Raw genomic sequence first — 23946 nt, 5'->3', positions numbered from 1 at the left:
CCCCCATGCTCCTCTGTCATCCACCTTGCTCCTCTGGTCCTCCCACTGCTTCTTTGTTTCCCCCAGGTGAGCGCTGCAGGGAGGGCGAGGAGGTGAGCGCTGTGGGAAGGGAGAGGAGGTGAGCTCTGCGGGAAGGGAGAGACAGAGAAGTGGAGGGGGGCGGCGGTCCGCTGTGACTGAAGCCGGCCCACTGAGCCATCGGCCCACTTGGAAACTCCATGTAGTCCCAATGGCCAGTCCATCCCTGCACACATGTAATGTTGGTATATACTTCCAAATGGCATTAGAACGTGTAATATATAACTTTTATGTTATTTTGGGATATATATCCTAAATTTTTATATTTTGTATAAATAAAACATACCTCTTTTATAACAAATTGTGTACTGTGTTCACGGGACCATAGTAGTCCATCCTTCTCTCCCCCTTCCTGGTGACCTGTTGGGGACAGGTTTCCTTGTCCCAATCTTCTCATTGATGGGGCATTAATTACTTCCATGGACACCAGGCATTTTCTACTCCACTGGCCCCCCTAAAGTCTGAAGGACAATAATTTGTCCCTTTGTTTAGAAAGATTGGAGACCCCTGTGTTAGAAGGATGGGGAACTGATCGCCATCTGCCTGTTTTTGGTGGATTGGATCGGATGTTGGCGTTCTTTAGATGACAATGGAGGGTCCGATCAGGTCTGTTTAAAAAACTGACAGGAGGGGCCCAAGGCTTTATTCACACCTTCGCATTCCGGGAATGCACTCAGAAACAAGCATTTGTTTATTTCCTAATGACACCCTAAGCACGGCTAGGAGATGCACAAAATAAAGTGCAGGAGCTCCTTTCATTTTTGTAATCTGTCGTGCGTAGGGCAGTCCACTCCACTGATGGGGTGTCCTATGATGTTGTGCAATGAACGTGCAAAAAAGTGTGAAAAAAATCACGCATAAGCATGTCGTCAGGTGCAGTGGCGGTACGTCCATAAAGGGCACAGTAGCACCGCCCCCCCTCGCCTGTCACTCTCTCACCATAGATAGATTCACGCATTGCATAAATCTATGGTCGCCACTGCCGCCCCCTATTCATGTGCCCGAGCCCTTGTTGGGCGCCGGGCATATGAATTACAGCGGCGAGTGTGTTTTGGAAGCACCTGATTAAACCCATAGGCTTTAATAGGCTTCCTGATTAGCGCCTGTGGACTCTAATAGGCTTCCAAAAGGGTAAACAGCAGGCGCACAGTGGCAGCGTTTGATGGCACAGTGGCAGCGTTTGATGGGTACAGTGGCAGCATTTGATGGCACAGTCGCAGCATTTGATGGCACAGTGGCAACGTTTGATGGCACAGTGGCAGCGTTTGATGGGTACAGTGGCAGCTTTTGATGGCACAGTGTCAGCTTTTGATGGCACAGTGGCAGCGTTTGATGGCACAGTGGCAGCGTTTGATGGCACAGTGGCTGCATTTGATGGCACAGTGGCAACGTTTGATGGCACAGTGGCAGCGTTTGATGGCACAGTGGCTGCATTTGATGGCACAGTGGCTGCAATTGATGGCACAGTGGCAGTGTTTGATGGCACAGTGGCAGCATTTGATGGCACAGTGGCTGCATTTGATGGCACAGTGGCAGAATTTGATAGCACAGTGGCTGCAATTGATGGCACAGTGGCTGCATTTGATGGCACAGTGGCAACGTTTGGCACAGTGGCTGCAATTGATGGCACAGTGGCAGTGTTTGATGGCACAGTGGCAGTGTTTGATGGCACAGTAGCAGCATTTGATGGCACAGTGGCTGCATTTGATGGCATAGTGGCAGAATTTGATGGCACAGTGGCTGCAATTGATGGCACAGTGGCTGCATTTGATGGCACAGTGGCTGCATTTGATGGCACAGTGGCAACGTTTGGCACAGTGGCTGCATTTGATGGCACAGTGGCAGCATTTGATGGCACAGTGGCAGCATTTGATGGCACAGTGGCTGCAATTGATGGCACAGTGGCAGCGTTTGATGGCACAGTGGCTGCATTTGATGGCACAGTGGCAGCATTTGAAGGCACAGTGGCTGCAATTGATGTTTTTTTTCGTTTGTTTGCGCCCCCCAATTTTTTTTAGCACCAGCCGCCACTGGTCAGTTTTGAATGGAGCCTCAAGTGTAGTATTTCCTCCACTTTCTGGCACATAGAGGGTGAATCGCCCCAGAGAAGGCATAGCAATAAAAAAAACTTGGCAGAGGGTATAACTCTTCCCCACTCCATCCAGATTTAAAATAAAATTTTGCCTTTAAAAAAACTTTCCTTTTTTTGTAGTCTGTGGGAGGGATCCCCCCAGGCAATCAGGTGAATGTACAAACTCCATGCAGCCACCCAGATGAGAGCAGGATGGATCTCCTATGGTGTACCCCCCCCCCCCCATGTCCCCCTTCATTCACCCAAAACTACAGATCCTCCCCCCTTATCATCATCATCCTGTCTACCTCTCTCCCTCCCCTGAGCCATCATCTCTCCTTGTCCCTCCTGTGCCCCCCTCTCCCCCTCCCCCTGTCCCGGCTCCGAGCTCCCCCAGCCTCACACAGCTCCCAGCCTGTAATTACTTGGCCATGCGGGGAGGGAGCGGGCTGCCCCAGCCGGTCCCGAGGCTTTTCCTGCCGCAGCTGCAGTACAGGGATGTACGCGTCTATCCACCGCCCCCCCGGGCTCACCCTGCTCTTCATCGCCAGCCTCTGCCTGCACCCTGCCTCTGCCTCCCGCACTAAGGTAACACGCACCCTGCCTCTGCCTCCCGCACTAAGGGGATACGCACCCTGCCTCCCGCACTAAGGTAACACGCACCCTGCCTCTGCCTCCCGCACTAAGGTAACACGCACCCTGCCTCTGCCTCCCGCACTAAGGGGACACGCACCCTGCCTCCCGCACTAAAGGGACACGCACCCTGCCTCCCGCTCTAAGGGAACATGCACCCTGCCTCTGACTCCCGCACTAAGGGAACATGCACCCTGCCTCTGACTCCCGCACTAAGGTAACACGCACCCTGCCTCCCGCACTAAGGTAACACGCACCCTGCCTCCCGCACTAAAGGGACACGCACCCTGCCTCCCGCACTAAGGGGACACGCAACCTGCCTCTGCCTCCCGCACTAAGGGGACACGCAACCTGCCTCTGCCTCCCGCACTAAGGGGACACGCACCCTGCCTCCCGCACTAAGGTAACACGCACCCTGCCTCTGCCTCCCGCACTAAGGGAACATGCACCCTGCCTCTGCCTCCTGCACTAAGGGAACACGCAACCTTCCTCTGCCTCCCGCACTAAGGGGACACGCAACCTGCCTCCCGCACTAAGGGAACATGCACCCTGCCTCCCGCACTAAGGTAACACCATCCTGCCTCTGCCTCCTGCACTAAGGGAACACGCAACCTTCCTCTGCCTCCCGCACTAAGGGGACACGCACCCTGCCTCTGCCTCCCGCACTAAGGGGACACGCAACCTGCCTCCCGCACTAAGGGAACATGCACCCTGCCTCCCGCACTAAGGGAACATGCACCCTGCCTCTGCCTCCCGCACTAAGGGAACATGCACCCTGCCTCTGCCTCCCGCACTAAGGGAACACGCACCCTTCCTCTGCCTCCCGCACTAAGGGAACACGCACCCTTCCTCTGCCTCCCGCACTAAGGGAACACGCAACCTGCCTCTGCCTCCCGCACTAAGGGAACACGCAATATACCTCTGCCTCCCGCACTAAGGTAACACCATCCTGCCTCTGCCTCCCGCACTAAGGGAACACGCAACCTTCCTCTGCCTCCCGCACTAAGGGGACACGCAACCTGCCTCCCGCACTAAGGGAACATGCACCCTGCCTCCCGCACTAAGGGAACATGCACCCTGCCTCTGCCTCCCGCACTAAGGGGACACGCAACCTGCCTCCCGCACTAAGGGAACATGCACCCTGCCTCTGCCTCCTGCACTAAGGGAACACGCAACCTTCCTCTGCCTCCCGCACTAAGGGAACACGCACCCTTCCTCTGCCTCCCGCACTAAGGTAACATGCAACCTTCCTCTGCCTCCCGCACTAAGGTAGCACCATCCTGCCTCCCGCACTAAGGGGACACGCATCCTGCCTCTGCCTCCCGCACTAAGGGAACATCATGCACCCTTCCTCTGCCTCCGGCACTAAGAGGACACGCACCCTGCCTCTGCCTCCCGCACTAAGGGGACACGCAACCTGCCTCCCGCACTAAGGTAACACGCACCCTGCCTCTGCCTCCCGCACTAAGGGAACATGCACCCTGCCTCCCGCACTAAGGGAACACACACCCTGCCTCTGCCTCCCGCACTAAGGGAACACGCACCCTGCCTCTGCCTCCCGCACTAAGGGGACACGCACTCTGCCTCTGCCTCCCGCACTAAGGGAACATGCACTCTGCCTTCCGCGGTAACACGCACCTTTCCTCTGCCTTCCGCACTAAAGGGGCACGCACCCTGCCTCTGCATCCCACCTGACCGCCCGGCCACTAACATGCAGCAAAGAAAGGGACTGACACCGCAACACAACTTCCACTATGTAGGGGGGACCCCACTATAGACTGTATACACATCTCTATACATCACATCACTACTCTGAAGATCACAAATTATATGATACAGGACAGTATATGTATATATATATATATTACACATCATATGGCACAGGACAGTATATATATATATATATATATATATATATATATATATATATATATATATACATACATACATACATACATCATATGACACAAGACAGTATACAGTACCCTACAAATCAAATGGCACTATGCAGTTGATTTACTAAAACTGGAGAGTGCAACATCTGGTGCAGCTGTGGATGGTAGCCAATCAGCTTCTAACTTCAGCTTGTTCAATTAAGCTTTGACAATAAAACCTGGAAGCTGATTGGTTTCTATGCACCAGTTTTAGTAAATCAACCCCATAGTGCCATTTGATTTGTAGAGTACTGTATACTGTCTTGTGTCATATGATGTATGTGTATATATATATATATATATATATATATATATATATACACATACATACATCATATGACACAAGACAGTATACAGTACTCTACAAATTACATGGCACATAATCATATATAACACATCATATGGCACAGGACAGTATATATATACATACGTACATCATATGACACAAGACAGTATATATATACATACATCATATGGCACAAGACAGTATATATATACATACATCATATGACACAAGACAGTATACAGTACACTACAAATCACATGGCACTATGAGGTTGATTACTAAAACAGAAGCGTGCAACATCTGCTGCAGCTGTGCATAGAAACCAATCAGCTTATTGTCAAAGCTTAATTGAACAAGCTGAAGTTAGAAGCTGATTGGTTACCATGCACAGATGCACCAGATTTTGCACTCTCCAGTTTTAGTAAATCAGGGTCGATACACATATATATACTTATTACACATCATATGACACAGTGCAGTATATATATTATCTATCCTATTTAAATGTCCATCAGACAAAAAAAAGTACAAGAAAGGCAGATGTCTTTCTTGAGCAAAAAAAAAAAAAATGGCTTATTGTCCGAAACTATAGCCAAATTGTAACTTTTTTGTCTGATGGACATTTAAATAAATGTAATGTATGCTGCAATTCGGCCCCTCCCCCCAGTGTTGTATTGTCGCTACATATTGAGCCTGGAAAGCAGGGCTCTGGTTGAGTGCATTAGCTACAATAGTTGCAAATTCTGTCTCCTTATATATATATATATATATATATATATATAGATATACTGTATATTAGGGATGAGCCGAACACCCCCCCCCCTGTTCGGTTCGCACCAGAACCTGCGAACACACCAAAAGTTTGTGTGAACTTTAGAACCCCATTAAAGTCCATGGGACTTGAACGTTTGAAATCTAAAGTGCTAATTTAAAGGCTAATATGCAAGTTATTGTCCTAAAAAGTGTTTGGGGACCCGGGTCCTGCCCCTGGGGACATGTATCAATGGCAATTTTTTTTTTTAAAACGTACGTTTTTTTCGGGAGCAGTGATTATAAATGACCTTTTTCCTTCAGAAATGAAATTTTGTGCAGGGACAGTTCTAAGCACGGGAAACAAGCGCTGCTTTACAGGCATACTTTACACACCCCCCCTAGGTACAGAATTTACAGGAATATTCAGTGCTCCCGAAAAAACAGACGTTTTTTTTTATACCTTTTTTGCATTGATACATGTCCCCTAGGGCAGGACCCGGGTCCCCAAACACTTTTTATGAAAATAACTTGCATATAAGCCATTAAAATTAGCACTTTAGATTTCTCCCATAGACTTTTCCAGGGTGTTCTGCGGCTTTTCAAATTTGCTGTGAACACCCCAAATAGTTCGCTGTTCGGCGAACAGGCAATGCTCGAGTCGAACATGAGTTTGACTCGAACTCGAAGCTCATCCCTACTGTATACATGTCTATCTATCTATCTATCTATCTATCTATCTATCTATCTATCTATCTATCTAAAAATTTATATATATATATATGCATTTCTGATTGCACTCTGACTTTCCTGGTTCTTTTTCGGGGCCAGTGTCTCAAAAAGTATGAAAGCCAGAGGATGAGCATCACAACTTTTCAACAATCAGGCAAATGAGGATCAGCATCATAGCCCACCGACTTACAAGTAGTCATATCATAATTTTGTCTTTGCTCCGATTTGCAGAACGATCTAATATATTTTTTGAGTCAGAAAATTGGAAGTCAGATGGTCATCACAGCCAGGCAGTTAGCATTCAGCAATAGCAGCCCTTAAAGTTTTCTCTCTACAGGTTTACTTTAAATGGCCATGTGTCTGCATAGCTTGTGTGTGTCTATAATTATATGTCTGTTTGTATAGAGCTGTACATTCTCTTTATATATCGTATGTGTATCTGCATAGCTGCCCTGTCTGGGCCATGCTGCATGTCATTATCTTTTTTTGTTTTACAGCCTAAATAGTTCCACGGAAGAACTGCCGGGTATATAAACATGTATATCTGGGTTGCGGAAATGACGCTGTCATGCATTTTGGGTTGTTTGTATCAAGTTGTTCTACATGTACCTGGGTGTATTACTGCTTGTAAAAGTATCAGTTTAGAGCTAAAGAAATCATAAAAGCCATTTAAGTAAATATTTGACTTAATTTAGGAAAATAGGAATTATTTAGAAAACATTTCCAATGGTGCTAGTGATACATATATCCAGACTGATGGGTACTGCAGAATAGGTGATCCACCCATGGGTATACCCTGTGTAGATTGTGTTAGCAAAGTTGATTTCTATATTCTTGTGCATGCATGTTTATCTTCTCATTCAAGGCTCCGTGCACACCGTGTTGCCTTAAAGTGGAGGTTCACCATATAAAAAAATTCTAACACTACATCCAGCCCAGTCCTGCATATAAAATGACACTGACCTTTTTTTTTTCTTTGCCGTAGATAGCGTTTAGCCGTAGAATTCACCGCGGCTTCCAGGTAGGGAATCCTGCGGGAGTGGGCGTTCCTATTGTCATGCCAATTGATTGACATGCTAAATGACGGCGTACATAGCGCATCACGACTTCCCGAAGGAAGCTCGGGTCGGCTCGGCTCTTTTCGGCGCCTGCGCACCGGCGCCGAATAGGGCCGAGCCGACCCGAGCTTCTTTCGGGAAGTCGTGACGCACTGTGTGCGCCGTCGTTTAGCATGTCAATCAATTGGCATGACAATAGGAACGCCCACTCCCGCAGGATTCCCTACCTGGAAGCCGCGGTGAATTCTACGGCTAAACGCTATCTACGGCAAAGAAAAAAAAAAGGTCAGTGTCATTTTATATGCAGGACTGGGCTGGATGTAGTGTTAGAATTTTTAAAGGGTGAACCTCCCCTTTAAGTGCATTGGAATGCTAATTAAAATAAATGGCACTGTAATCCATCAAATCATGTATTGTGCGTTGTTGCTCCCCGTGGTAACTTGCGTGTTAGCGTGTACATACGTGCAATACATAGATGTAAATAAGCCCTTACAGCATGGGTCTTCAAACTACGGCCCTCCAGTTGTTCAGGAACTACAATTCCCATCATGCCTAGTCATGTCTGTGAATGTCAGTGTGTTACAATGCCTCATGGGATGTGTAGTTCTACAACAGCTGGAGGGCCGTAGTTTGAGGATCCCTGCCTTACAGTTTGCAGTGTGTTGCTTTAGAGCCGGTTCAGACAGGGGCGACTCGTCAGGCGACTCAGCTGCCTGACAAGTCGTGCTCCGCACTGTTCAATGGAACCGCTCTATTAGGAGCGAATCAAGTCGCTCCGACTCAGAGCGACTTGCATTGACTTCAATACAGAAGTCATTTTGCAAGTCGCCTCTGAAGTCGTCTTGAGATCACCTTGCCAAGTCGCCCCCAAAGTCGTGCCCACCCCCTGTGTGAACCGGGTCTCAGAGAGTTGGGTTGCTATTCAAAATTAAAAACACAGCAATGCATCAACTCAGGTAACGCATGCATTCCTGCAACGCTAAGGCCTCGTACACACGACCAGACATGTCCGATGAAAACGGTCCGCGGACCGTTTTCATCGGACATGTCCACTGGCGGATTTTGGTCTGATGGCTGTACACACCATCAGACCAAATTTCCCGCGGACAGCGAACGCGGTGACGTGGCCGCGCCGTCGCCGTGACGATGACGCGGCGACGTGCGTGACCCTGAAAGGTCAATGCTTCCACGCATGCGTCGAATCACTTCGACGCATGCAAGGGCTTTCGGCCGAGCGGACATGTCCGGTGAGTCGTACAGACGACCCAACATGTCCGACGGACAGGCTTCCAGCGGACATGTTTCTTAGCATGCTAAGAAACATTTGTCCGCTGGAAACCTGTCCGATCCGCCGGAAAATTGTCCGGTCGGCCGTACAGACGACCGAACATGTCCGCGGAAACTTGTCTGCGGACCAGTTTCAGCAGACATGTTCGGTCGTGTGTACGAGGCCTTAGGGCCCTTTCAGACGTGCAGACCGTATGTCTGCTTTTTCATCCATCCGTTTGCGGATGAAAAAGGGACATACGTTGGTCCCTATGAGAGTGCGGGTGTCAGCGGACACCCGTAATCACCCGCCTCCGCAAACATCCGATTTTGCAGACGGAAGAATGTCCTATTTTTTCTTCCGTCTGCAGATCGGATGAACACGGACACGCGGTCCGTGTTCATCCAATCCCCCCATAGGGGAGAGCGGAGAAAAGACAGGGCGGTCCCTGCACAGAGTGCGGAGACCACCCTGTCATCCGCCGGCTCAGTGGGGATATACGGAGCGATCCCCGCTGAGCTTACGGACACACGGAGGCGGATCATTACTGATCCGCCACGTGTGAAAAGGGCCCTTAGGGGGAGCATTACTAAAACTGGTGCACACAGGGGGTTGATTTACTAAAACGGCAGAGCGTAAAATCTGGGGCAGCCGTGCCTAGAAACCAATTAGCTTCCAGGTTTTATAGTCAAAGCTTAAAGTGATACTAGTCTTGTTTTTTTCTTTCTTTAAAAATAACAAACATGTTAAACTTACCTGCTCTATGTACTGGTTTTGCACAGAGCAGCCAATATCCTCCTCTTCTCGCGTCCCTCTTCAGTGCTCCTGCCCCCCCCCCTCCTGTTGAGTGCCCCCACAGCAAGCAGCTTGCTATGGGGGCACCTGAGCCGAGCCGCAGCTCTTCATATCTATTCAGGCATGGAGCCGTGGTTCTGCCCTGCCCCCTCTTTCTCCTCAGTCTTTTCTGCAAATATCTCCTAAACCGTGTAGGTTAAGGAGATATTTGTTGCACCTACAGGTAAGCCTTAATCTAGGCTTACCTGTAGGTTAAAGTGGTCTGTAAGGGTTAACAACCACTTTAATGCATATAATGCATTAAGATAAAAAAAAGAACTTCTGACTTTAGAAGTTGATTGGCTACAATGCACAGCTGCACCAGATTTTGCACTCTTCAGTTTTAGTAAGGCCCCTTTCACACTGGGGCGGGAGGCGCGGTATAGCGCCGCTAAAAATAGCGGCGATATACCCTCGGATTTGCCGCGGGATTCGGTTGCTAGTGGTGCGATATTAACCCCCGCTAGCGGCCGATAAAGGGTTAATACCGCCCGCAATTCGCCTCTGCAGAGGCGCATTGCGGGCAGTATTGCCGCGGTTTCCCATTGTTTTAAATGCCGCTCCTCTCACCACTCCAAAGATGCTGCTGGCAGGAGATTTTTCTTGTCTCCCGCCAGCGCATCGCCTCAGTGTGAAATCCCTCCGGCTTTCACATTGAGTATGCAATGCAGGAGTTTTTCAGGCGGTATAGCAGCGCTATTTTTAGCGCTGTACCGCCTGAAAAACTCCTCAGTGTGAAAGGGGTCTAAATCAGAGCCAGTATCTAATGCAGCTGTGCATATCAACCAATCAGCTTCTAACTTCAGCTTGTTCAACAAAGCTTTGCCAATAAAACCTGGAAGCTGATTGGTTACTATGAACAGATGTAGCAGATTATTATTATTATCATAGGTGTGCACAGCCTATTGTATTAGGGTGTGCACCCTAAAGCTCAAGCACACATGTGTGTCTACATATATATCACACGGACAGGGAGATCAGTCTTCCTGCCAGGACAGTGAAAGAGAAATTGTAAGTACTCTGGTAAGATGGAGGTCTTTCCCATCTTCCTGCTGGCACACAGAACAATAATGCTAATGTGTATGGGGTGATTAGGGTGTGCCCAGGCACACCCAGCACACCCAGTGTGCACACCTATGATTATTATACAGGATTTATATAGCGCCGACAGTTTGCACAGCACTTTACGATGTAGAGGGGGGGGGGAGTACAATTACAATACAGTTCAATACAGAAGCTCCGGGAGATTCTGTGTGCCCCAGTTTTAGTAAATCATGTGCCCCATAGATGTAAATTGCAGTACAAGTCTTTCCCAAAGTGAGGTAGTGGAGGTGTTTCCCAAAGCAACCAATCAGTTTCTAGTACAGTAAAACCTTGGTTTAAGAGTAACTTGGTTTGAGAGCGTTTTGCAAGACAAGCAAAATGTTTTAATAAATTATGCCTTGATATACAAGCAATGTCTTGATATAAGAGTAGTGTCATGTCACAACTGAGTATAAAAAAGTGTAGCAATATGGTTACTAGGGGTGCAACGGATCAAAAAACTCACGGTTCGGATCGTTCCTCGGATCAGGAGTCACGGATCGGATCATTTTTCGGATCGGCAAAAAAAAAAAAATCTCCCCCACTGTAATATCCACATCTCCCCCCCACCAACTATAGTACCCCCTCTGTGCAGACACCCCCCCTCCTCTCAGTACAGAGACCCCCCCTCCTCTTAGTACAGAGACCCCCCTCCTCTCAGTACAGTGACCCCCCCCCCCTCCTCTCAGTACAGTGACCCCCCCTTCTCTCAGTAGAGTGACCCCCCTTCTCTCAGTACAGTGACCCCCCTTCTCTCAGTACAGTGACCCTCCTCCTCTCAGTACAGTGACCCCCTCCTTCTTTCAGTACAGTGACCCCCCTTCTCTCAGTACAGTGACCCTCCTCCTCTCAGTACAGTGACCCCCCCCTTCTCTCAGTACAGTGACCCCCCTTCTCTCAGTACAGTGACCCCCCTTCTCTCAGTACAGTGACCCGCCCTCCTCTCAGTACAGTGACCCCCCCCCCTCTCAGTACAGAGACCCACCCCTTCAGGTAGTACCAACAGACACTCCCGAGCGGTGTGTCCCACGAGTGCGGGCTCCTCCTCTGTGAGTGTAAACAGAGGAGGGCCGCCGCCGGGTGTACCAAGATGGCCACGGCTCCGGAGCTAGGCCTAAGCCACAGCCTTTCCTAATGTTATTCCTGCGGCTCCGGAGCTAGGCCGAAGCCGCAGCCTTTCCTAGCGTTATGGTCGCGGCTCCGGAGGTAGGCTGAAGCCGCGGCCATAACATTAGGAAAGACTGCGGCTTCGGCCTACCCCCAGAGCCGCCGCCGTAACATTAGGAAAGACTGCGGCTTCGGCCTAGCTCCGGAGCCGCCGCTGTAACATTAGGAAAGGCCGCGGCTTCGGCCTTGCTCGGGAGCCGTGGCAATCCGCGGATCACAGTGTGTTCCGATCCGAAGGGGGTGACCCGTTCGGATCACGGATCAACTGTGATCCGTTGCACCCCTAATGGTTACATTTAATGAAGGTCCAACATTTAGCAACTTCTTTCTACACTTAGAGGTGCCTCTCTTCTCTTTTATACCCTGGAAAAAATGCTTTGATATACAAGTGCTTTGGATTACAAGCATGTTTCTGGAACGAATTATGCTCACAAACCAAGGTTTTACTCATGTTTTATTATGAAAAAATCTGAGACTCCGATTGGATGCCAACTGCAGCAGATACCCTTTACCACCCCACCAAATGAATTTTGCTCCTCTGTTGATTTTAAAACCTTCCAGGGAAGTGATGAGCAATGCCTCGCAGTCTCACGTTGCAGTACAAAGTTATCCTCAGATGACAACATTAATCTAGCTTGTACTGTATGTGCTAATATGAGAGTCCTTGAAAAACACGCATAGCCAGATCATTATATGAAAAGAGTGACTGGCCTGGGGGGGGGGGGAACTTTCTCACATCCCAGGTTCTGTATCACCGGGTCACAAAATGCGCGCTCAGAATTTTCAGATTCTAACTTGATGTGCCGAATCGGGAGGAATTTGCACATTCAGTGGTTTCTGAATTGTAAGACCTCAAGTTACCCTTAGTATAGAAGTCACGTGTTTTTTTTTTTTCTAAAGCCCCCATGCAGCTAAAGACCACTTTGCCATAGGATTCAACCCAGGTTAACCCTTTCTGCCCAGGCCCTTCAATGCCTGTCTGAGATAAAGGGATCCGTTCAGAGTTCAGGAACCTCAGATTGAAGACTATACTTTGCGGATGGTCTGTTTCATCTGTCAACATTTACAAAGCATCTTTCTTCATTTCCCTCATCCCCCCCCATTTATCACTTCACACCATCTTCCTAATCCTTTCCTTCTGCTCTTGCCCCTCCAGCAGTGAAGGGGTGGAACATCTTAACTGCTGGCGTCCCTTTTAAGTAGGAGATCAAACGCTTCAGCTAGAAGAGAGGTTTACAGCTTCTAACACCACCAGGCCTGGGGGTAGTGCAGAAGAAAGAAGGGGGAAGACAAATGACCTGCACTCAAGCACAATCTCTCCCTACCTTTGTAGGATCAATCTTATACTTAAAGCTCTTTAGTTGCTGCGACTTTGAATTTTCCCTCTTGTAGTCCCTCTGTAACTGTATTTTAAATTCTTTGCATGTCTTGTGGATATAGTGGTTCCCTTCTCTATAAGAAAACTAAAGACTGGATAAGCTGACACTTCAAATAGTGCCGTTCTCTCTTCATTTCCTTACCATCATTAATAGTTTATATTTTCTTTAAAAAGAATTATGCGTGTTATAGCAGGAGAGCTGCTGGATTCATAGCACTAGATTACTCAGGGAAATAACCAAGATAGTATAAAAAGTCCAATAATCAAAAGTATCCATCATTTCCCTCTTCATCATGATCATTCTTCTTTATAAATAAAGCATTATGGGTAGGTTCACATTTGTAATTCTTAATGGCATCGCCATGCATTGGCAAAATGCCCACGTTTGCATATACATGATATCACAGTACCATCTGATTCCATAGGGCACAATCAGAGGCGGCTCTTTAATTAGTCAAATTAGGTGGTCGCCTAAGGCCTCGCACTCACAGGGGCCTCGCAGCCGCCTAACTTACCCAATGCATTACTCCAGTTTTGAGGGACAGGGGACCTTAAAGCGGGAGTTCACCCTAAAAAAAAAATGTAACCTTAGATTGATGCTCATTTTGTCAAGGGGAATCGGGTGTTTTTTTAAAATCGAAGCTGTACTTACCGTTTTAGAGAGCGATCTTCTCCGCCGCTTCCGGGTATGGTCTTCGGGACTGGGTGTTCCTTCTTGATTGACAGGCTTCCGACGGTCGCATCTATCGCGTCACGAGTAGCCGAAAGAAGCCGAATGTTGGTGCGGCTCTATACGGCGCCTGCGCACCGACGTTCGGCTACTTTCGGAAAATCGTGACGCGATAGATGCGACCGTCGGAAGACTGTCAATCAAGAAGGAACGCCCAGACCCGAAGACCATACCCGGAAGCGGCGGAGAAGATCTATCTCTACAACGGTAAGTACAGCTTCGATTTAAAAAAAAAATAGCCGATTCCCCTAGACAAAATGAGCCTCAATCTAATGTTAAAAATGGTAATTTCCGGGTGAACCTCCACTTTAATGCTGCTGTGCTTAGGCAGCGTTAAAGGAACACTAAAGGTTCGTTTTTTATTAGATCAATTGATTGCTGTAAGCTAGAGCATTTAAATATCACTTACCTCGTTTTTCCTTTTGACCTCCAAAATACAGTAATCCAGGTTTGAAAATGCCATTTCCTCTCTCTCCTCTTCTTGCTTTCCACCAGCATCTGAGCCGTTTTGCATGGTGGAAAGAAGAATGTGCTCACCCCCTCCCTACGACTACAGCCCTGCGTGAAGATGCTCTCTTATCCCTCACAGGCATGGAGGCTAAGCCTAATGGGAACTGTAGTTCCCATTAGGCCGTGATGTAGCAAGAATGAATGCGCACCGCAAACCAGGAAGTCAGAATAATGATTCAGGAGTGACGGAGGTGAATAAAACAGCTCGATTTCAACAGGTATCAAACTAGTTATAATGCAAAACATTACTTTTTACTTTATCAGCTACTGTCAGACTTTAATTTAAGAGGAAAATATTTTTGTCTTTACAACCCCTTTAAGAGCCCTGACTAAGGAGCAGGGCCACCAGCATCCCTAATAACCAGTGAATATTGTGACACCACCCCTTGTGACATCAATGACCCAGCATGCCCTCAGTCAATGAAATCAAAAGGGGGCGGGTTCATCAGGTGACACCACTGGGTGGCCCCGCCCCTTAACTATTAAAGAGCAGGATCTGTGGGCTGTCTTGTTAAAGGGGGCTTCCAGATTCCGATAAGCCCCCTGCCCGCAGACCCCCACAACCACCGGCCAGGGTTGTGGGGAAGAGGCTCTTGTCCATTAATTATTTTTGGGTGGGAGTGGGGCCCCATGACAAGTTTTGCCTAAGGCCTCACAAAGCCTGGGCACAATTAAAAAAAAAGGGACTTCTTTACCTGCTTTTCTGCAGTTAGGGCAGTATATTCAAATTAATGGATTGCCCTTCTCATAGATAGGGTTGTCACCTGTCCGGGGTTCACCCAGACAGTCCAGGTTTTGAAACGTGTGGCCTGAAACCCGGACACATTTTTCAGACTGGGCTGTGGGGAGGTTTCGGCATCACTGGGGGGCAGGATGATGATGTCAGCAAGAACAATTTCGCCACACCCACTGTTTGCTACGGCACGCTATGCGCACCGCATTAATACTCTCATTGGGATGTCCCAGGCCACTAAAGTGTTGGGGTTTGGTTTGAAGAAAAGGTGGCAACCCTACTCACAGTGAGAGATGATACCGCATTAAAAACTGCTGATCCCTTGGCTTTGCTTCCGTCCCACTAAACCAAAAGGTTGCTGGCTATGCACAGGTGCATTTGGATAGAAGAAGATCCTGGACTGCCGTACTCCTTAAAACGATGTCTTTATTGTACAAATGAAATCCAAAAAACAACCAAAGCGATGCAGTCAAAATGAACTGAACAACAGGAAAAAGGTGAAAAGGTGTTTCACGTCATGTGATGCTTACTCATAGCTGTTTTTTGTATTTAATTTGTACAACAAGGAGTGTGGCAGTCCAGGATCTTCTTCTATCCAATGCACTTGTGCATAGCCAGCACCCTTTTGGTTTAGTGGGACGGAAGCAAAGCCAAGGGATCAGCAGTTTTTAGAGCGGTATCATCTCTCACTTCAACTACCTCCTATGCTGAAGTTATCAATGTGATGGACATTAGTAGGTCAGTAATGTAGTGTGTAGGAGGTCAGGTTGATCAAAAGCAAATGAAAGGTGTTGGCAAAGACCCATGGTACGCATCAATGGGAAATTTCACTAAATGATGGGCATGAGCTTTTATGTGATTCTGCCACCTTGACCTGGATGGGTAAAGAAAAACATTCCAAGACAAGGTTACCTGAAAAAAAATAAAATAAGAGTACCTACTTTTCTCACTGCCAAAAGCTGTTCTATTTAAGAGAAAGCCTTTAGTGAAGTGCACAGGGAAGCAAACACTTTCAGTAGTGTCGATCACCGGGGCTCCAAGCACTGGGAAACTAACATTTCTGGGAGTGTTAATCTTCCTTGATCGCCCACAGCTCTCAGTGGTTCTTCTTGACGACCTTCATTTCACAACTGTGTCCTGTAGTAGCGCCGAGGTGAGAGGGAGTAGTCAGTGGGCGCACATTATGCCGCCGTAGAATAATCACTGTACGCTACGCCAACGCAGCGCAGAGAGGCAAGCATGGAATTCAGCAAGCCAGTGCTCCCAACGCTGCGCCAGCATGGCGTAAGGCATAAGCCGGCGTAGGTGGAAGTGGGCATGACCCATGCAAATGAGGCTTGACCCCATGCAAATGATGGGCCGAGCGCCAGACAGATACGTATTACGAACTGCGCATGCGCCGTGACGTGGACGCATCCCCCTGCGCCTGCTCACAACCACGTCGGAACAACTGCCTAAACTATGCCGGATCACTGCGTACGGCGTGAACGTAACCTACGCCCAGCCAGACACACGTCCAGCGAAAAAATACGCCGGCTTGTGTTTCCTGGTGCAGACCTTTGCATGTCTGCTGCTGGGTTGCACCTCCTTTATGGGGCATAACTTTACGCCGGACGTACAACTTACGCACACCTCGCGTAGCCTGTGCCGGGCGCATGTACGTTCGTGAATCGGCGTATTTCCCTCATTTGCATATTTGAATAGCTAATCAATGGGAGCGCCACCATACGTCCAGCCTAAATGTGCGCCCATCCTACGCCGGCGTAGGCAAGTTACGCCGGCGGGGTGAAGCCTATTTTTAGGCGTATCTTAGTTTGTGGGTCCGGCGCACAGATACGACAGCGCACATTTGCACTTACGTCGGCGTAACTTGTTATACGTCGGCGTAAGTGCTTTGTGAATCTGGGCCACTGAGTGCAGCAGGAGACCAGGCAGTTGGACATTAACTGAAGGTTTCCCAATGCACTTGAGCAGAGGATTTCTCTTAAACAGAGCAGGTTACCAGCAAGAAAGGTATTAGATCTCCTATTTTACGGGTAGCCCTGTTTTGGATTTTTGTTTGTATTAACATAGTGTCATTTTAAAGGCCCCCCGTCATGAAAAAGTCTGTATTCTGGTACCTGTTTGTGGTTTATACATGCATACATTATTAGAATTTCTTAGATTAATTCCTATTTTATTGTGTTTTTTTTCACATGTACATGCAGGCCATTTTTCTAACATAATATTGTAAAGTTGAGTTGCTTCAAGTTGCTTTATTTTTTTTGTTGCCTTTGCCTTTGCCGTGGTGTTGTGCTGTTTGCTGATGCTCTCTGGTCTTGTCAGGACAGCAGTGAGGTGTGGGATGAAGATGTGACTGAGTGGTGGGGTGAATGGAGCTCCTGGTCTACTTGTTCTCGAACCTGTGGAGGGGGAGTGATGTCTCGCGAAAGACATTGCCTACGCCAGAGGTAAGTGGTTTAGGGTCTGCACTGTGACTATTTGTGCCCTATACTTTTACATTTACAGACCTCCAATACTACAATGAGCTTTTGTACTTGAGTCAACATAGCACAGTTTTGGTTATTGTTATGTCTGCTGTCCGGGGTTCATTTAACCACTTAAGACCCGGACCTTTAGGCAGCTAAAGGACCCGGACAGTTTTTGCGATTCGGCACTGCTCACGTGGCTCCCAAACAAAATTAGCATCCTTTTTTTCCCACAAATAGAGCTTTCTTTTGGTGGTATTTGATCACCTATGCGGTTTTTATTTTTTGCGCTATAAACAAAAATAGAGCGTCAATTTTGAAAAAAAAACAATATTTTTTACCTTTTGCTATAATAAATATCCCCCAAAAATTTATATAAAACATTTTTTTTTCCTCAGTTTAGGCTCTCCCCCTTCTTCAGCTTCGGGGACCGATCGCGGGACTCCAGCGGTGATCGGGTCTGCGAATGTCCCGCGGCCGCGGAGCTTCGGACCGGGTCGATTTAAAGGGGCAACGTACAGTTACGCTGATGTGCCCAGCCGTGCCATTCTGCCGACGTATATCGGCGTGAAGGGGTCCTTAAGTGGTTAAAGTGGATGTAAACCCGATTTTTTTTTTTTATGTCACAATGTACAGTATAAGATTAGCTATCATCTGTGCCCAGTCTTGCCACACAGAGTTAATCCAGCTCTGAGCCATCCTCTTTTATTGTTCAGTGAAATAAAATGGACTTACAGAGAAAAACCTTAGTCCGTTCCACCCCCTTGCTGTGAGTGACAGGTTATTTACATATCTCATGCACTAGCCTGGAGACAGGCATTATTTTTTAATTCCCACTCCTTTTCTGAAGTCATGTGGTTACTTTTCTGGATTTTGACTGGATATTAGTGATCATAGCAGAATTCAGTGTAAGGAATACACAGGAGAAAATGTATGTTGACAAGGGGAGTGTAGAGGAGGGTGGGGAGTCTACTGACATCACGACTCCACCCACAGAGCTCCAGACAACAGATCCACCCACAGAATCTGCAGTTTTTCAGTTCTTATAACAGACAGAGGGGAAACATTTGACAGGTAAGGATACATGCAGGAGACATCAATATCCTTATAGATCAGCACTATGGCTGTAGTTTAGAAAGGATGAGAGTGGCTTTACATCCACTTTAATTCCAATACAGCTGTGAGATGTTCTGTTTAACCACTTCAGCCCCGGAAGGATTTACCCCCTTCCTGACCAAGCCATTTTTTGTGATACGGCACTGCATCTCTTTAACTGACAATGGCGCGATCTTAAGAAGTTGTACCCAAACAAAACGTATGTCCTTTTTTTCACATAATTAGAGCTTTCTTTTGGTGGTATTTGATCACCTTTGCAATTTTAACTTTTTGTGCTATAAACAAAAGAATAGCGACGATTTTGAAAATAACACAATATTTTTCACTTTTTGCTATAATAAATATCCCAAATGTAAAAAACAAAAAACACATTTCTTCATCAGTATAGGCCGATATATATTCTTCTATATATTTTTGGTAAACAAAATCGTAATAAGTGTATATTGATTGGTTTGCGTAAAAGTTATAGCGTCTACAAAATAAGGGATAGATTTATGGAATTTTTATTATTATAATTTTTTTTACTAGTAATGGCGGTGATCTGTGACTTTTATCGGGACTGGGACATTACGATGAACAGATCGGACACTTTTGACACATTTTTGGGACCATTGACATTTATACAGCGATCAGTGCTATAAAAATGCAATGATTACTATGTAAATGTCACTGGCAGGAAAGAAGTTAACACTAGGGGGCGATCAAGGGGTTAAATGTGTTTCCTCAGTGTGTGTTCTAACTGTGGGAGGATGGGACTGACTTGGGGAGGAGACCGATCGGTGTTCTATATACTAGGAACACACGATCTGTCTCCTCACCCCTGACAGAACGGGGATTTGTGTGTTTATACACATTGTAACAGTCACCGCCGTTTACGACCTTCCATCAACTATGACAGCTCATCTGACACACAGACAAACCAGCAGGCATCCCATTTCCCAGAATAACGAGACTTGCTCCGTGTTCTCTGGTTTCAAATGTAAGACAACTTTAATGGTTCACTCTCAGATTTTATACAGTTTTCAAGGCACAGGAACAATCAAACTCTCCACCCACACCCTGGGGGGCTTCAATACACCTTCAGATGGCTAATTGCTAAACTTTTTAGACATCTCAGCGCCGGGCTATAATTATCATGACCTAATCACTGCACGTTCCTTCATTAACAGAACTCAAACAAAACACCATCACACAATGATCTCTTCTCAATCCACATCCCTAGACAGACGTTCTGTCTCCGCATACAGCTTGACAGAAAGGTATTCACACCTCTGAGCATCAATAGGCTTTAAACAGTGTTATCACACAATTAAAGGCCTTTCAAGAGCCAGCCTTATTTAATAGGTTAACAGTCTACGCAGAGAGATGAGTCATAGAATATTCTTTGCAGGCATTAAGGAATATACTGTAGATCACTGTCCACGCCAAAACAATCCAACATGTGTCCCCCATCTCCTGGCTCAATCTGTGCCCAAAAGTCACTCCTGTTACACACACAAATCCCCGTTCTCACTCTGTCAGGAGCGATTGCGGGTGCACGCTAGCCTCCTATACTCCTTAAAGCGCCCGCCATACAGCAACGGCAATTCACACAGGAGTGTCATTCTGCTGCCGTCAATAGACAGCGGGCAGTTGGGAAGCGGTTAAACAGATCCACCTGATCGCATAGTGCAGGGTTGACTTACTGTAATGTAACTACAAAAATTTAGCTGGAGTGCCAAGGTTACAGATCCCTGCCCTATGGGTAAATGGGTTAAATCACTTTTTTTTTTATTGCTGTGTAGTCACTATACACAATGGCCCGGATTCACAAAGCACTTACGCCGACGTATCTTGAGATACGCCGCGTAAGTGTAAATATGCGCCGTCGTATCCATGCGCCGTGCCAACAAACTGATATACGCCTAAAAATAGGCTTCCTACGCCGTTGTATTGTGGGCGCATATTTACGCTGGGCGCATTTGGCGCACCCATTGATTTTCTATGCACATATGCAAATGAGGGAGATATGCCGATTCACGAACGTACTTGCGCCCGGCGCATAATATACGCGGTTTGCGTAAGTTGTATGTCCGGCGTAAAGTTATTCCCCATATATGAGGCGCAACTCATGCTAAGGTATGGACCAGGGAACACAGCCGTCGTTATTTACGTCGTTTACGTAGTACGTGAATAGGGCTGGGCGTAGGTTTAGTTCGTCGTTGGCAGTGATCTGTCGTATCTTAGGCAGTAGTTCCGACGTGATTCTGAGCATGCGCACTGGAATACGTCCACGGGACGGCGCATGCGCCGTTCATTTTAAGTACTTGTATGGCACTCAGCCTATCATTTGCATGGGGTCACGTCTCATCAGCATGGCTCACGCCCACTTCCACCTACGCTGGCTTACGCTGAGGAAACCCAGCGTAGATTTGACAGCGAGTGGGAGCAAGTGCTTTGTGAATACTGTGCTTGCCGCTCTGCAATATGCATAGGGGTATATTTATAAGGCCTCGTACACATGACCGGGTTTCTCGGCAAAAACCAGCAAGAAAACTGCAAGAAAACAGCTTCTTGCCGAGATTCCCGTTCGTGTGTATGAGGCATTCAGGTTTCTCGTCTGGAAATCTGGCCAGAATCTCGATGAGAAAAAAAGAGAACCTGTTCCTGACGAGAAACCAGAGAGTGTGTATTTTTACCTGTCGCCGTGGAAACCAGCGCATGCTCGAAATGACTTTGACGCATGCGCGGTAGCTTCCACGGCATAGGTAGGGTGAAGCAAGATGGCGACGATGGCATCGAATGTGACGAGCGCATGCTCGTCATACGCGATGATGTCACCGCATTCTTTCCTTTCAAGAGAACCGCGGTTCTTGTGAAAAAAAAAACCTGTACACTCCGGCGGGAAGAGTTTCTTGCCAAGAATCTCGTCAGGGAAAACGACGGGTTTTTCCTGACGAGATTCTGGGTCGTGTGTACGAGGCTTTAGGCAATGAATGTAATCTTCACCAAACATTGACTGCAGGTGTATCTTCCTAGTGCATGCATTTTAAACTACAGTAATTGATTCACTTGCAGTGAACGTTTGGCGAATCTTACATTCACTGCTTTATAAATGTGTCTAGTCTTTTCAATTATTTTTGTGGTAAGCAAAGTTTTCTTCTGTTATCTTAGCTTTGTGAGTGCATTTAGCAATACCGATCAAAACAACACAGCGGTGGGTGTGGCGGTACTGGAGGAATGGGGTAATAAAGGATAGATTTACATAAGATAATATATTGCAGCTTTCCATTCTTTAGACACGGTGGCTGCATTTGTTTTCAGTTTTCAGGCTAGGACCGCTGCAAGTTTTCATCGCAAGTGCCTGATTCAAAAAGCACTTGCGATGAAAACTACACTGGCAGCCTCCGGCGCAAGGCGGGCCAATTCAAATGGGCGTGTGCCATTTAAATTAGGCGCGCTCCGGCGCCGGACCTACTGCGCATGCTCAGTTTCGCAATTCCCGTCGTGCTTTGCGCGCCGTGACGTCTTTTTTTCGAACGGCGACGCACGTAGCGTACTTCCGTATTCCCGGACGTGTTACGCAAACGACGTTAAATTTAAAATTTCGACGCGGGAACGACGGCCATACTTTATACAGCAATACGTTTGCTGACTAAAGTTAGGGCACCCAAAACGACGACTAACTTTGCGACGGGAAACTAGACTAGCGGCGACGTAGCGAACGCGAAAATCCGTCGTGGATCGCCGTAACTCCTAATTTGCATACCCGACGCTGGTTTACGACGCAAACTCCCCCCAGTGGCGGCCGCAGTACTGCATCCTAAGATACGACAGTGTAAAACAATTACACCTGTCGGATCTTATGGATATCTATGCGTAACTGATTCTATGAATCAGTCGCATAGATAGAAACAGAGATACGACGGCGTATCAGGAGATACGCCGTCGTATCCCTTTTGTGAATCTGGCCCATAGCAAGTAAAGAACATACCTGTTGATCTTGCCAGAAATGCAACATCCTTGTCACTTCCTGTGAGCTGAAAAAAGGCACAAACTATTTTATCTTCCTTCTGCCATACTACCATAAGGGGGTTAAGAGAGTTATGCCTTGTACACACGATCGGATTTTCCGTCGGGATAAATTCCGACCGTCAAGAACGCAGAGACGTACAACACTACGACGAGCTGAGAAAAGTGAAGTTCAATACTTCCGAGCATACGTCGACTTGAATCTGAGCATGCATGTTTTTTTCTCTGTCAGGCCCCGTACACACGACAGAGTTTCTCGGCAGAATTCACAGAGAAACTCGGTCAAAACCCGGATTCTGCCGAGAAACTCTGTCGTCTGTACAGTTTTGGCTCGATGGAGCCGCCGAGGAGCTCGACGAGAAAATAGAGAACATGTTCTCTATTTTCTCGTTGTTCTATGGGAGAAGGCGGCCCGCCGAGCTCCTCGGCGGCTTCATCCCAGAACTCGACGAGGAACTCGACGTGCCAAGCACGTCGAGTTCCTCGGCCGTGTGTACGGGGCCTCAGAGTTTCCTACAGATGAACGGAATTTCCGATAGGATTTTTTTCCGTCGGGAAAAAAAGAAGGACAGTTCTGAGTTTCTGACAAGGTTAACGGGTATTCTTTTGCATTTTTATCAAGTAGCTTTCCATATTCTTTTGCACTTATTGAATAAATCTAACAACACCTTTTGAAAGCTATATGTAACAAACCAAAAGGGAGCCAATAAGAACAGTAAGGCCCCGTACACACGACCAAACATGTATGCTGAAACTGGTCCGCGGGCCAGTTCCAGCATACATGTTCGGTCGTGTGTAGGCGCGAGCGGGCCGAATTCCAGCAAACATTTGCCCGCCGGGCCTTTTCCCAGCGGGCAAATATTCCTGGACGTGTTTTAAAACCGTCCGCTGGAATCCTGCCCGCTCGGACATGTACGGTCGTCAGTACAGACCTAGCGTACATGTCCGAGTGCCCGCCGTCCCTCGCATGCGTCGAATGACTTTGACGCATGCGTGGAAGCCTTTAAATGGCAGGCCCGCCCACGTCGCTGCGTCATCGCCGCGTCATCGTCGCGGCGACGACGCGGACACGCCCCGCGTAGTGTTTACGCGCGGACTTCTGTACGA

General features: G+C 47.5%; 1 protein-coding gene across 1 annotated transcript in view; it reads left to right on the top strand.

Moving 5' to 3' along the window:
- Positions 1–2553: 2553 nt before the first annotated feature.
- Positions 2554–23946, top strand: part of LOC120945800 (ADAMTS-like protein 2) — a 108511-nt gene continuing 87118 nt past the window's right edge. The window contains exons 1-2 of the mRNA XM_040360211.1: positions 2554–2737; positions 17570–17694. Of these exons, the coding sequence (XP_040216145.1) occupies positions 2648–2737; positions 17570–17694 (215 nt within the window). The 5' untranslated portion in view covers positions 2554–2647. The remainder of the gene's footprint in view (positions 2738–17569; positions 17695–23946) is intronic.

The sequence above is a fragment of the Rana temporaria genome, chromosome 7, assembly GCF_905171775.1.
Source record: "Rana temporaria chromosome 7, aRanTem1.1, whole genome shotgun sequence".
Lineage (NCBI taxonomy): Eukaryota > Metazoa > Chordata > Amphibia > Anura > Ranidae > Rana > Rana temporaria.
This window is presented reverse-complemented; position numbering and strand designations above follow the sequence as displayed.